At 37.7% G+C, this 15,926-nt stretch overlaps 1 protein-coding gene across 1 annotated transcript in view; it reads right to left on the reverse strand.

Annotated features, from left to right (window-relative positions):
• Nucleotides 1-2,429: 2,429 nt before the first annotated feature.
• The window catches only part of LOC134657251 (uncharacterized), a 38,614-nt gene continuing 25,117 nt past the window's right edge, over nt 2,430-15,926 (reverse strand). Inside the window, exon 2 of the mRNA XM_063512826.1 lies at nt 2,430-3,625. Coding sequence (XP_063368896.1) covers nt 2,648-3,625 — 978 coding nt within the window. The 3' untranslated portion in view covers nt 2,430-2,647. The remainder of the gene's footprint in view (nt 3,626-15,926) is intronic.

Consider the following 15,926-nt stretch of genomic DNA (forward strand, 5'->3'; position numbering starts at 1 on the left):
CGAGCCGCGAGCCGCGCTACGAGACGCGAGTCCACCGCTTACACTCGCGTTCGGCTTGTCATTCGGTTATAAACCTTATGCCGTACCGTTAGTGTTTCAATTATATTAGTTCGACGAGCTTGCGAGCCACGAGACGAGTCGCGGGCCCACCGCTTACACTCGCGTCTCGTGGCGCGGCTCGCGGCTCGTCTCGTGGCTCGCGCGAGAGTCTAATCCGCCTATGACAGTTACGTAGGAAGTGGCTCCCTCATTTATAGCTGGTCAACCAAATCTTGACAGTAAAAAAAGGCGCGAAATTCAAATTTTCTATGGGCCGATATCCGTTCGCGCCTACATTTTTCAAATTTGCCGCCTTTTTTTACTGTCAAGATCTGGTTGACCAAGTATATATTCTACAATTTCTTTTCGGACCATAGATGAGAGTTTAGTTCACTCGCACTCGCAGGACCTGTAGATGGCAGCACTATTTCATATTAAATTCATGGTCTAATAAAACATGGTCTTCTCTTCCCAGAGTGTCACTTGCCTACGACACAATAACATTGCCACTTTATTTCAACATAACATGTTACATGGGTACATTATATCTATGGTTAATAAGTTAATTTATTTCTTTATAATTTAATAATTTTCATTTATATGTATTTTATCTTAAATTTTACAATAACACGTCATTTTTAATTATTCGTTAGCAATATCTTCCGATTCACGAAAGAAATTTCAGACGTTCGGGTAATTCTGTTTACACTATTGGCAACACAGGATAGCGCTGTCACATTTGACAATCCGCCATTTTGTCCCTGACCGACCGTCCTTGTCGAACGCGTGTTATTTGTTATTTCCTTCTCGCTCAGTGTCAGCAGTCGCAGTGTTTTCCAAACTTTTCACGTCGTAAGCTTGGTAATTAATGTTTTGTTACGAAAATGGTTGGCTGCTCTATTCGGAACTGTAAGAGTAGGAGTGAAAAGTGCAGTATAGATTTGTTTTATTTTACTATGTTTCTACATGAATAACTTAAAATTAATGCCGTTAAAAGAATTTTCACCGTTGGTTAAAATTCTCCCACATTTTAAAGTTTGAGAACCTGTAAACAGCATGATGACGTAGGCAAGTGACAGTTAGGTCATTCGCGAATCTCGGAAGAGAGTACCAGGCGGAGTATATTATTATACCATGTATTAAATTAATATTGTCGTGATATTTCTTATGTGCTAATTTGGTTGGCGTCTATTATAATCTAAAAGGGTTTCCCTTTCCCGTAATATATACAACGGCTTGATGTTAGCCAAATCCGTTACTAGAGGCATTGGAATGGAACCCTGGACCAAGCCAATAAGGAACTGTGTGAAAGTACATACATAGGGAAATGATATCTAAAGAAATTCCTACTAGTAGCTACATTGATAGTTCCATTGTGTTCGAGATCGATTGAATTGGTGGATTGGTTGGTTGGTGGATAGATATCCAAGAAGATAGATAACGATATTTCTAAAAGTCGGCCCTTCGGTCAGTACCTTATGGATATAAAGTATATAGTTTTAATATATCTTACATCACGTCAAGGGCACCGCCAGGGGGTGGCAGAGGGGGAGGGGGTCACCTGCAGAAATGAGATACCGTAACATGAATATCCAAATTCATTTAATTTAACAACATAAATATAATTTACAAAAATTGAATTAGTTCAGCTAATTAATACTACTTACTTAACATAACATCAAGTACTTTAGCCTCCGTGGCGCAGGCTTTAAAAACACTTGATCTATATAAGGTCAGCTGGTATTGTTGATTGTTGGCATAGTTTTTATATTAAACTACTTATACTCGCTTGAACATTGTATAGTCATTGCATTCTTATTGATTATTGAATTTAGACTCTAATTCTTATATAATAAGGACGTAAATGTCTTTATGTTACAACTATAACACAAGCTAAACGAGTTGTCAATAAAAAGAGCGAAATAAATAAGTTGTTTGGACCATATACGATTAATACGTCAGGTGAAACTTATTGGCGAATGGGTTCAAATTTTGCGCCCATGTCCGCTAGTACTTAGGTACTAAATATAGACAAAACTGCAAGTTCATAATCATTAAACATAAGAAAAAATGAAAATAAAAGTAACATCAAAAAAGTCAATTTCTTATAACAACTAGCTAAAGCTGCATTCGATATGTGGGATTGTGGGTATCAAGTGATTTTTATAAGCCTTTGCCATGGCGTCAGTCCAAAACCGAACACTACTGTTACCGGCTTAACTTGACCAGAAATACGGCAAAATTTACTATGACTTCATCAACTTCTACGTGTTTTCGCCTTAACATACCTAGTTATGTTTTATTACCAAGCCTTTCTTAATGACTCTTGTTAAGCCCTAAACTGAGAATAATTACAAAGCAACGGAAATACATAAGTATGGTACCTAACTTGTTGGCGTATGGCGTATTAGCGTATTTATGGTCAAGTTTCAATACAACCGGTAAAAATCATCAGATTTCCACGTAAACATGGAAACCACGACAGTGATCAGAATTGTGTCAAAATCTCATTTCTTCACAGATTCACTTTGAACCATTGTCTTATTCACACAGTCACTCACACTAAAAATATCACTATTAAAGGCAGTGTTAGGTAATCATTTTAAGTCTACTTCGCTCTGAGATCTACTGTCTCGAAGCCTGAGTCGGAGATGGTGGCTACTTTAGGTGAGGTCAGTTCTGGTGGGTGTTCTCTTGAAAGGGAGGTTCGCTTGTGTCGTGGGGGCGGGACAGGCGCGGGCGGAGGGGTTTTCTTTAAGAAGCTTTTGATTCTCATGCCTCCTCTGTAGTAGTACAGGTAGAAGCCGGCGAGGACGGACACAGCGACGAGCAGCGCGACGACAGCCACAACGACGCCGTACCACGCGCTGCTGGACGTGCTTTCTTCCGGCGCGGGCACGGTTGGCCGTCTGCCAGGCGGCACGTAGCTCGGCCTCGGCCTTCTTGTAGTAGTAGCGAAACGATCTCCAATAGCGATGTCCGCACAAGCTCTGAATTCCTCCTGCGGCCCGCAACCCACTAACCCGGTCCCGTTCTCGCAGGTACCCCAGTTATTTCCGGCTATATACCGCCATTGCAACACGCAGTGCGCGCATTCCAGGCCCTCCGGCAAGCGGTATTTCATCTCGTAAACTTTATTTCCGTCGCGCGGGTAGTATTTGGTGCCGTCTCTCCCGTCGATTTTTAGGACGTTTTTGTCTAAGCATTCCTGGGTGGTGGCTTTAGGCTCCTCGCAGACTCTGAATTCGAAGAAGCCGTTATGGTTGGCTGTTAGTTCGACCTTGATCGTGATGGGGTCTTGAGGGGCGTATCTTCGTACGATGACGCCTTTCCCGAAGCGTCCGCCGAGCTCGTGGGCGCGGGGCACGGGGGAGTCCCAGGCGTCCCCGCAGACGCCGCACTTCCCCTCGTTCTTCTTCCACTGGCGGGTGAAACCGCCGCAGTACAGCTCGTGGTCGTTGTAGTTGTGGGGGGTGTCGAAGCCGAACCGCCACGCGCTGGCGCGGGAGGGGGGCTCAGTGAGGCGCCCGTGCCCGCTGGCTGGGGGGCAGAGCACTGCTAGCAACCCCACCACGCACCATATTATCTGGAAAGATGAAAAAGGACTATGAATATTTAAACTATTTATGAATATTTATGTTATGAATGTTCAGACGTCTACCTACTTCTATAAACCAGAAAACTACAGTAAACTTAACGGTGTATGAGTAGTAGGTGGCATCACCTTAAACGGCTTAAACGTGTAATCTGCAATTTTTATGCTATTTTGATGTAGGTAACTATTAAGTATCGGTCGATTAGGGTAAACGAACTTTATTGCTATAAATAATAACAATTGGCTACACAACCTGATGGTTTCCAATTCACATCCTGTATGATAAGATTCCCTGAATTCTCTATTATTTTACCTACTTTAACATAAATTTTTAATTCAGCCTTGTCCTCAATCCCAGCAAACCTTTTTATGCGATACAATGGTGCCTTCATTTCTACGGCTGATTATCGATTATGGTCCGATTTTCCACGGCTCATCCAATTAAAACATCCATGGGATTATCATCTTACACAACATTACGTCAGTGACCAATTGATAATATTTATGCACCAATTCCTTCGACCATGCTTCGACCGCTTTCTCAGCTTACGAGTATAAGTACTTAATGGCCGCTCTTCACGCGCTGTGGGATTGTATCTATTATTACTATTATTAGAGACCACAAAACTTCGATAGGTATAAATTTATTCATACATTTTCATTGGTTTTGTTGTTTGAAGCGTGGGTAAAGTCCAAATTACGGTATTTAGATTTTATCACTGGATGTTGTTTGTTTACGGCAACACTTTTGGGTGTTTACGAAACGTGGTATGTTTGTTTTTATTATAAGTACCTAGATGATTACAATTTAAATTGTATAACGACAGATAACGATGCCTAATTTATATTAAGTGTTAAGATGCCTTTATCTAATTACCCATCTAAAAGCCTTTGGAGTCGTAATTCTACTCCTTTCTATAGCTAGGTCAGACAACGATTAAAAGTTCGAAAGTTTAGGAGCACATCATAACCATAAAAAAAAGTTAAAAGTCTTGGTTTTATGTGTCGATCTATTGTGGTAACCATGAAACAGTATACAAATCAAGTAATAACATCACATGCTTAGCAACAATGCAAGTAATGTTAATGAGATAACGAGTAGAGTAGGTATCTCAGGTCACTGACACCCGACATGATGTTACGTTTTGCAAACCGCTCCGTCATCTCCATGCGTTCTGCCCACATAACATGGTCTTGATCGTGACATTGAGAGCTCTCTCAGTAGCAACTAGCAACGTCGCTTACAGACTTGTCATAAACGAACCAGTATTTGTAGGGATTTCGAGATTTTTGTACCATTTTCGCCTCATAGTTTTCTAAAGCAATGATATAAAATGCATACGAGTTGAGAACCTCCCTCTTTTTTTGAAGTGGGTCAGAAAAGCAAGTTGCTGGCTTTTTCTAAGTAGGTAAGTATATCTATGAGGGTTCACTGCCTAGATCTAGGCCTTAAATTGTATTACAATTTAACACACGAGAGATAGAAGTTCCAATTCCAAAGCTTAAAGCTAACGTAGAACTTTAGTTATTATTTCTGTGGTTATTTCTTAGGACTTCTTTCACGGTCTGTTCCAGTGTGAGATGGCTTTTCTCGCTATGCTATCTTGGACGTAGATTGACGACATAGCTACCGGTTTCACGTGTACATACTACATAGTTTGCAGGGAAATATCACTCTTACATATTCGAGCCATTTCGAATTTCGCAGTATCATGTTATACTAGCTCCGAAGCTATGGCAATACAATAGTACAAGCACTTCGTGATCGGATAGAAGTGTAGATGGTAATGGGAGTAGGTGTGTAGTTAAATGGTAATGAGATTTCGCGTTTTACGGTATTCGCGGAATACTAACATCCCGGAATAATGTTACTGCGAAAAGTAGGAAAGGACATGCGACGCGTCTTGCGTTTTAATGATCTTTGGTAATTAAACGATGACCGAAGAAATTCAAGAAAGTGGCCACTTTGCTAACCACGGTTTTTTCACGAGTACACATTGACACCATCATCACGCAGTTTTGTTGGAAGCTGCTTATTATCTCATCATCATCATATCATAAATAAAATAGACGTCCATTCATCCATAGTTGGGCACAGGCCTCCCTCGAGAATCTTCACAGAGATCGGTCGTAGGTACGTACGTCTTACTCAACGGTTCTCTGCAAGCATGACGAGATTATTCGCAGTCCTTACTTAAGAACCTTTCTGTCCCAGTTTGTGAAAGGTTTTACGAATGGCTTTATTTTTACGACCAATATGTAACGCGTTAATTACCACTTAAGTCTGGCAACTCTTAGGGCTCATTTAGACGGTGCGAGAACTCGCATGCGAGTTTCATTACATTGCGTCATTTGATTGGTCGGCTGAATTGATGTCACCTCAATGGGCCGCAATGTAACTAAAATCGTATACGAGTTCGCGAGCCGTCTAAATGAGCCCTTAGAGTTCGAGTTGCACCATCATCACCCGTCACCCGGCGCGGCGCGGCGGTTTACTATGAAACTTTCCATACAATACAATTTAGCGAACTCCTTAACGATGATAAACAGTTTGGTGCAACCGACCCTAAGTCTAGAACATTATGTGTCTTATGTAGCACAACTAAACCAAGACACCACTAATTTGTTATTTATTGCTTTAAGTTGCTAAATGTCTAGGACCTAGGACATTAAGCTTTGAGGGAAAGGCCTGTGTAAATCGAGTATCAATCTGATTTAATCCTATTTAAACAAGATTAGCTTAAAACTTTGTAAAAAATTACGTGTGAACTGGATCACAAAACAATTTTTGTCACACTGCCTAGATAAGCGGCCTAAAATGTTTTTCCGACAGATATTCTCACAAAGGTTCAGTTCGATGATGCAATGACCTATTCTCATCAGTAAGAAAGTGAAATGACGGAGGTTTTGTGAGCCGATCTGGTACAAATCATTGATGCGAACCAAACTGCGAAGGTATTTACGATTACGTATCTGATAGCTTATTGTATCATTTAATTTAAAGAGACCTAAAAATGTTTAATTAATAGACCACAAACTATAATGAAATGAAAAATATACGATGGAGCTCCTGATCCAGTTATAATGAAAACTCATTATCATCTCTTTACGTAATATTTGTAGGAACTGCAACAGTAACTTTGTAATAGCATATATTTATATGGGATTACAAACTTACTTAATACTTTTAGTTCTTAGATCTTTAAAACTTGACTGATATGGCAATATTTTTAGGTTTTCTATGGCTTGATAAGCTGAAAACTGCTTATGTTTAAAATTTGAAGCTTGTGGGAATGCTAGAAGTATCTTAGAATTATGATGATCGTGAGTGAGTGAATCAGTGTCGAAATTAAGGAACTTTAACATACAATAATCCTTAAACTACAAGTTCAAATTGAATGTTTTTGAGAATATATCTTAAGCATGTTAAGCCCTATAAATTACTGAAAATTCAGGGTTCTAGCTTCAGCCAGCACAAAATTACAGGACGTCGAAAATGGCCTGAATCGCTTCGAGAAAAGGATGGTACGGCCGTGCCTCTTTGTTTTGCTCGACTTGGCGGGGGCACTGCCGTGCCCCCAGATTAAATTACCTTTTGAAACAATTTATCTATAGGAAACCAAGTAAGTAGGTACCTATAGGTACCTACCTACTAAATTTTAGGTACCTACTACCTACCTATAGGTAATATTTTTTTTAAGTTGCCTAGGTATTAGTTGACCTCTTTGATTGCTTAATCTATCCTCCCTATCACGAACCAATAGTATAATGTCTTACGTGTGTACCACTTATGGGGTCTTGTCAAGGCCTTTTTAACACATCGTGAGAATACTGCTGAGATCACTATTGTTTAACGAATCTATCGTTTTTACTTACGTTTCTAGTGTGGTGTGTTTGTATTTAAGTATTTTTTTGACTAAAAGTCTAGCTAATTAGAGACGTTTTTTTAAAGTTTCTCCAATGTGAAAATATTGCTTGGTAAATGAAGTTAGAATACCTACATAAGTTTTGCCTTTAAAATATTGTATTTATACATAAGTAAAAGCTTACCTACAGTTAATGCGCGTACTATTTATTTTAACATGATAACTGTGATTAAGCATATCTAATACCTTTAAACGAGCAATTCTTGCATATTTATTTTTTATATATATATATATATATATATATATTTCGGCGATCTCGGAAACGGCTCTAACGATTTCGATGAAATTTGGTATATGGGGGTTTTCGGGGGCGAAAAATCGATCTAGCTAGGTCTTATCTCTGAGAAAACGCTAATTTTTGAGATTTTATATGTTTTCCGAGCAAAGCTCGGTCTCCCAGATATTAAATATAATGACCACTAATAGATGGGAATGATATTTGAAATATGCAGTTTGTTTGCCAAAGTCAGCCTTGAAACTATTACCCATTTAAAATTCAATGCATTTGCAAGCCATATTCCCAAGTATATACGTAACAAAGCGTTACATAAACTACTTTATGAAACCTAACGAGGTTTCAAACAAAAATATCATTTAAATGCACGTTGCATCGCACCTTTTGTAGACCGCCGCATCCACCATATAGATTGACTCTATAGAAATTTAACCAGTACAAAAATAACAAATGCCAACAACGTCGTCGTTATTTTCTAGTATTTAAGGACGAATTTCGATTACTTTATATGCTTAATTATTAAAGGTTAGGGCAGCCATTTCGATTTTGCATTTTCCCGCCATGACCAATGTTGCCACATCAAAAACAATTGGCGTTTGTTTGGCAACGCGGGTCAGTTCGAAACGTGACATGCATGTATGCGGCGAAATAGATTGCGACAATACCTAAATAAAAGCTTATAATGAATTTGTTTTATCTTAGGTTTTATACAAATCAAATAGTGTGTTTATTAAGCGTCATTCTAGAATATTCTAGATCTTTCGTAATAGTAGAATAATAATCCACACTCAAACACACCCACTTTGTCAGTAGAAAAAGACGCGAAATATAAATTTATATGAGAAGTCAACTCTTCACGCATACATTTTAAAAATTTGCCGCCTTTTTCTATACCTACTGACAAAGTTAAAACTATGTACCTACTTATTTTCTTTTATAGTTTCAAACTAAGTTAACCTTTTCCACGCCATGTCAAATACAAAAGCTGTCACTCAGACGCCACATCATTGAAGTGTCAAAACTGAAGTTGAACTGTATGTCTGTGACAGATTAATCGGTCTTTGGCGTTCATAGATGGTAGTATTTCTATAGATGTGGCCTACCGCGTGCCCCCGTAAGGGATAGACATAGATGACGTCACAAACCCGGGGGTACCATATAGGTAAAAATTACCCCAATATTATCAAATATTGGGGTAATTTTAATCACGTTCGCGTGTAGTTCGCCTACGTAAGACGCAGCGATAAATAAAATATCAATGGGCCAATTTTCTTTTTTTTTTTAATTTATGTAGAAAACAAACAGCCTTTTACAAATAAGTCTTACAAAAATTACTAAAAATAGGCCTAAAGTTTCATACGTTACTAAGTTGACTATTACAATGAAAATAAATAGGTTAATTATAAATTACCAGTAGGTATAGTTGTGAGTACAACACGCAAATAAAGTAAGAAAACAATGCAAAATATTTACTTGAAACAATTTTTCAATTACTAGTAAACAAAATATGCCGAACTTTGTTCTTGAAAACGGACAAACTATGAACAAAAATGTCTATATCATTAAGCGATTCATTATACATATTAGCATACTGTGTGCCACAGGAAGAAATAGAAAAGGTAGGTTTTCGTAATATGCTTTGAGCATATCCGGCAGTTTTGCGTCGGTGCCCAGTTTCTCCTTCCGGTTGCTAAAATCCATTTAGCACGCGTGCCTGCATCTTGTGGAAATCTGGAGGTAATAAACGAAATATTCATTTTGTAATCTGACACTCTTATTGCAAAATTAAGAATTAGTGCCTGCAGCATATCATAAAATTAGATTCTCTGAGTCGTGGCAAAACCCCCTATAACGTTAATATAATTTACATTCTAATTTAAACACAGTTCAATTTTATTGTTCGTATATGTCCAATTCTACAGCAAAATTATTTATAAAAATGTTATTAAAATACAAAATACCCGAATTTTGGGGTAATTGTATGCATCACGGGCTGGTATCCCTCGAATAATAGCAATGCGACTAAATTGAATACACGTTATTAAAATGGTGACGGCTTACTGTCAATATGCGTACGTAATTTGGTCGGTTAATTTATCAGGAAATATTTATAGGTTAATTTTTTTACCCGAGTTATTATTTACTGTAAATGCTTTATCTACTCAGATTTTAATTGATATAGATTGTAGGATGCTGTTACTAAGCATGATAATGTGACCGAAGTATAAAATACTGTATTTACCTGTGAAATGTTACGTTGTCCTGTTTTTGCCGGCAGTCACTTGTACAGCGCAAAACTGAGCAATTCACCATATTTGTTGAATTTTTAAGTACTACTACATACACACGAAACACTGATTTCAATATTTTTCCTGATAATCTTTGCACTGTTCATATGTTTCACACTAATTTGACGTTTACGCATTGTTTGTATCCCACCATAAACTACGGTGGGGAATAAAAAAATATGAGACTGTGACAAAGACAAACAATAATAGCGCTTTCTCTGCTACTCCTAGTGAAAGATACATAAGACTATCCCGTTTTGTCAGTTATCCCCACCACTCATGCCATGCCCTCGTTGGCGTTGAACCTACGGTGCGCATATCAGTCGTTGGTGTCCAAAAGGTTAACTGGTTACTATAACGTGTACCTATTTTTATTTTTAATAAGTTTAAGATCAGTAAAATAAGTTTCGAGTAGAATCTTTCACATCCGCTTCCGGTGAGTTCTCGCTTTGGCGGTAAACCACAACTTCATGTTCACGCTCTATGGAAACCAAGGTATTCTATCGTAAATATCGTAATATTACCTTTCATCAGCGTTACGAGTTAATAAATCATTCTGTTTAAAAAAATGCAATGTATCTGTATGAGGAAGTGTTAAATAATGTGTTTGTTATATTATGATCGTTATGAATATGTTATAGCCGGTCAAACAACTTTCTATGGGACGATAACTTACTTATATGTTTTAAATTTTCTTACTTGAACACGTTACCAAAACTTTACCTTGATCAAAAGCAAGTTTTTTACCTGCGCCTGTTACAAGATACATTTTTTCAGTACGATGATGCCTTAGATAAAAATAAACGTGACATTTGTACCCGGGACGTTAACTTTTCTTGTTTTGTCCACAGAAGGGTGTCTTTTTAACAAGCTTTTATTAGGTCGACCTGTATCACCTGTATGTAACTATGTAATGGAATCGAAAGTAACTAATTTAACCATCTTCCAAGGATCGTAGCGTCATGAAAATTGGCAGCTGTATGTAGTTCTGATGACAATACAATAATATGGTACTGTCGAACTGATCTGATGATGGAGACAGGAGGTGGCCATAGGAACTCTGTGATGAAACAACGCAACCTAATTGTGTTAGGGGTTTTTAGAATTTTCTCGATAAGTATTAGTTGTCTGTCATAAGAAAAATACAGTCAGCGATAAAAGCTTGTACCAAAAATGAAATTTTTGCCAAAAACTTATTTTTCTGAACTGTGTTTGGCCCTACTGCCATTGCCGGCGGATATGTTATTAGGTAATACACTTAGTGTAGAACTGCATACCATAACATCTCGATTTTACACGCAGCTTCACCATTGTTCCATAGACAAAGATGTTTTGATAATACCTTTTGAACCGGTCCGCAGCTGATCTCGCGGCTGATTAGCATTCCCCTCGCGACTTTCGTGAGTGGCATATGAAAGAAAGTGAAAACTTAGCTTAAACGGATCTTTCGGACAGTGTTATTACTGTAACGGTTATTAGTTGTAATATATACTTGTAATTTGAGAAACGTAATAGTACCTGTCTTCTGTTTTACTCTTAATATCGCTAATACTATTTTTCTACTCGTCGACTGCAATGCTTGAATTAAGACTTCGTATACCAAAGTGAAATCGCATACTTTTTTCACTATGGGACCCCAACTCAACTATAATATTCATTTCGATACAGTTTAGTCAACTATAATATTCATTTCGATACGGTTTAGTCAAATATAATATTCATTTCTTAACTGCTGCCATATTAAAACGTATTGTAACAGAGAACTAGATGGTACATTATATCATAATTTATCAATATTGCCAAAGCGTAAGTGCGTATTTTTGAGCAGCTTATTTTAGATATTTTTTATTGTACCTACTTTTCTTGTACAAAATGTACCTAATTGTACCTTCAGGTCATGAAATCCTTGATTTCCGTTCGAATTGACCCTTACTATTCTAACGTAGAATATAGCCCTGAATAATGATAGCCAAAGCAAGTTCATGTGTCAAGTGTAAAAATATGGTTGCACTCATCATACTCAAAAATGACAAAAATATGTCTCTTAGCTCTTATGTCCACGAATTGAGAACGATGGGACAAATTGGTGAGTAAATTATATGCATCCATATTTTTAGACTTGACTGTAAGTAACAGTAATTTAGTATTCACGAATACATAATGTACATATGTTTTTAAGAATATTAATCACTATCTGCCTTGCCATCCAACAAACACGCAATGTTTATGCAACCTACAACCAGTAACAAAAAACCTAAACACATAACTAATGTAATTAGTATTAGAAGAAGGCTGTCTAAAATTGAAAAGTAGCCCTGAAAGTTGATCTGTGCACTTATAAGTCTTGCAAGCAATGAATTGCATGAGTGAACTGGTCGGGCGAGGTTCACTGAACCATACCGGTGTCCATGAATTTTATGGTCCTGTAAAAGTATGGCTTTGAACCGTAGAAAGGTACGTGTAGAACACAAGACAAAGGACAGAGTTCTAGAATTGCGTATACTATCTTCCTCATATCTTGCGAAACTGCGAGTACTATATTTTATGTTGCTGTGACCAAAAATACTTTTTTTCTCACGAACAAAATCAAATTTTAAAAATTTGATTTGATATGTATGCATAACACTGATTATCAAACTTCGCGCTATCTACGTACGGCGCGGCGGCGTACATTATACCTATTATAGCACATACCGTTTGAGTTCAAGTCGTATCCGCTCTCGGAGTCTCAGCTAGAGAGGATAACTATCTCCTAACATTTTCTGGTCTCATAATATGGAAGGGCTATCGCTTTGGCTTAACCATGCAGGTATTCGTTCATAAAGACATCCCTCTCTTCCATACCGTTGCATCCATATCTCCATATCTAGAGCCTGGGCCACTTACTTTACTCTTTGGCCCGGGCTGCCTGGTAGCTACTTTTTCATCTGCACTTCCCACGGCAACATTTGAATTGATTATGGCAATGCACTCATACCACCCCTTGCAACGTCATGGCAGTCGTCTTGTATCTGTTCGTAATATCCATCTTCATATGTTTATGCATGGTCACTTCGGATAGCTTTGGGTTACAAAATTTTACAGGGAGACAATATCATCACCAATTTACCTAGCAATATAAATAATAGCCATGTCACGCGCTTCCATTATGGCCCCGAACTGGGCCTCGGTACAGAAATTGTGAAACAGACGAGCGTTTTATTCATGGCTAGTGCTTGTGATGCAAATGTCACCATTAGGTACTAACGATAACACAAATTGCTTCTAACTCGCTCTCTCTCTGGTTTAAGGGAATATATGTTAACGTTTGTAATTGTATACATATAGGTATAGTCTGGAAAGCCAACTTTGTCAGTAGAAAAGCTCCAAAATTCAAGATTTGTATACGAGATAGACACTACGCCTACATTTTTCAAATATATCGCCTTTTTCTACTGACACACTTGGCTTGCCAGATCTGGCAGATTTTTTTAAAAGTTTCTGAATGGTGGGAAAACCTGTCAAGTATATAGCGTTATCCTGCTTACACACCAGAGCGGCGTGCGGATCCACATCGAATGTGAAGACCGCCTTGTAATTGAGTGTTGACTGACAGAAAGATTTATGTTGACGGAGTGAAGGAGCTAATTTAATATCGTTTCCCCTTGAACATAATATATGTTGTAAATATATGTTTTTGTTATCCACTGACTGCTGACAGTGTGTCGACACAGCGTAACTTTATTAAAATTTGGAGTAAGAGTTAAGATGCGCGTATATGGGGTGGGGACATACACTTTATCAGGATTGCCGAGTGTAAGATTTAATGTATTTTGAGACATTTCACTTGCATCTGAAAAGTTACATTGCAACAACAGATTTAAATCGCTGGAGCCGATTAATAGTCGATAGGTATGTACTCGTATTGCTGTACGTGGTATTTTAACTGAACGCTTGTATTCGTCAGTAAGGCAAAATGAGGTAGTTACTACTTCCTCAGTGAGGTGATTAATATATAATTTGGATGTATATATTTCGTTTTTATCCTGTGTTTCATACATAAATTGCAATGAATTTCTCAAAAATTGTTTATTGTCTGAGTTTCCATTGCCGCCTTACTTTAAACCTAGACCACAGCGACTGACACTGACATAGATATTTTCACCGATAGGTATAGGTATACCTTCTGTAGTCGAGAAACTGGATTTACAACTATATATTTGCATAAGTCATTCACAGTAATTCAGACTGCTTTCACTCCACGGTTTTGTAAGTCAATAGTCTATTCAACTATGTCAACATTAACTTATTGTATCGTAAGTTGCTTAACTAAGCGTCATTTAGATAAGATGACCGTGTAAGGACGTCTAAAAACGGTACTTAGTCATTTATTGTTTATTTACTTAGACATGAAGCTAATCTTTTTAGGGCGTATTGCGGTTTGTAGTTTTAAGTAGGCCCTCTATGTCAGGCCTAATTAGTAGCTAATTTAACGACTGTTAAATATACCTACTCATGTATTAAATTTATACACCGCAGGAATCGCAAGAAATTTCCGTTATTAATTTCGATACTCTGCCCCCTTAAGCCAATTAGCGGTATCTCAAAAACAAATAATGTTGAAAATGGAATTATAAGATAAAGAATTCAAAGTATATGTTTGCATTAACTTTTGATATGAGATACCGCTAATTGACTTAAGGGGGCAGCTATTAAATTAACGCCCAATATTTAAGGTACGCTACGCATTTTAACGCAAAACGTAAATAAATACCAAAGTTTGATAATTTGTTTATCGACTTATGTCCAAAAGATAGCTTTTAATCTGTAGCTGTCTGTAGCAAGGAACTATTATCGTATATCACAACTTTCGCTAATAACAGCGTGACCTTTCACAACGACGCCGCGTGCTCAAAGCCCTTTACTTTCCATTTTGAAATAATACATCAACATCACTCGTATAATATTGAGTTTACAATATAATTATCGCAAAGAGAAGGCAAATTATCTCAATTCCGCTTTATGTAAGTTTGGTAATGCATTTGGAAGTGTCGAAGTTACGTGCGCGTGCGATTACAAGTTTGCCAAATGGAGATGCGCACGACTTCGCGCATGCGTGGCAATCGTGCCGTGGTAATTGGTTAACATTAGTTTCTTTCAGACTCCTAATACTAAGATATATTGAAGAGCCAAATTAATCCGCATAAGACTAATCTGGGGGCACGGCAGTGCCCCCGCCAAGTCGAGCTTTTCTTGTCCAGTACCTAATGCGCCTTCTATTCTATATTGGACAAGAACACAACACAACACTTTATCGGCGTTCTACACATTTGTGTTTATTTTCCTGGAAATCGTAGTAAAAGCTGAATATACCCATTTCATCCTCGAGTTGTATCGTTTCTCGGAAAAAAGCATGTTTTGTGTTTTATTATACTCTAATTGTATAATCGAACGAGCGAGCGAAGCGAAGCGAAGTTCTTACATTCAACTTTGATCACGCGGCTGGCTAGCGGCACGTCCCGGCATTTCGATGTTTTTAAGCTGAACTGTCAGAAGATAGTTTGATACACAATAACTAAAGTAAATTTGTTCTAATTTAAATGAAATTGGGTAAACGTGTAGTCGAGGGCATTATATTTAGGTCATTAAATTATGAGCAGGATCGATCAAGGGGTTATTGAGCTAGAAGAGCTTAGAAGGCCAAAAAGCTATTTGTGAGGTGTCTTGCTATTCTGGTCATTTTATTTGCAAGAAAGTCGAGTTTGGTATCAAATGAAAGTGCTCGGCTTACACTTTTATGATATCGTTTTTAAATTTACCATTTTGAAATAATTAGCAAGATAAAAATAAAATAAAATAAACAT

The sequence above is a fragment of the Cydia amplana genome, chromosome 19 (genome assembly GCF_948474715.1).
Source record: "Cydia amplana chromosome 19, ilCydAmpl1.1, whole genome shotgun sequence".
NCBI classification, from domain to species: Eukaryota; Metazoa; Arthropoda; class Insecta; order Lepidoptera; family Tortricidae; genus Cydia; species Cydia amplana.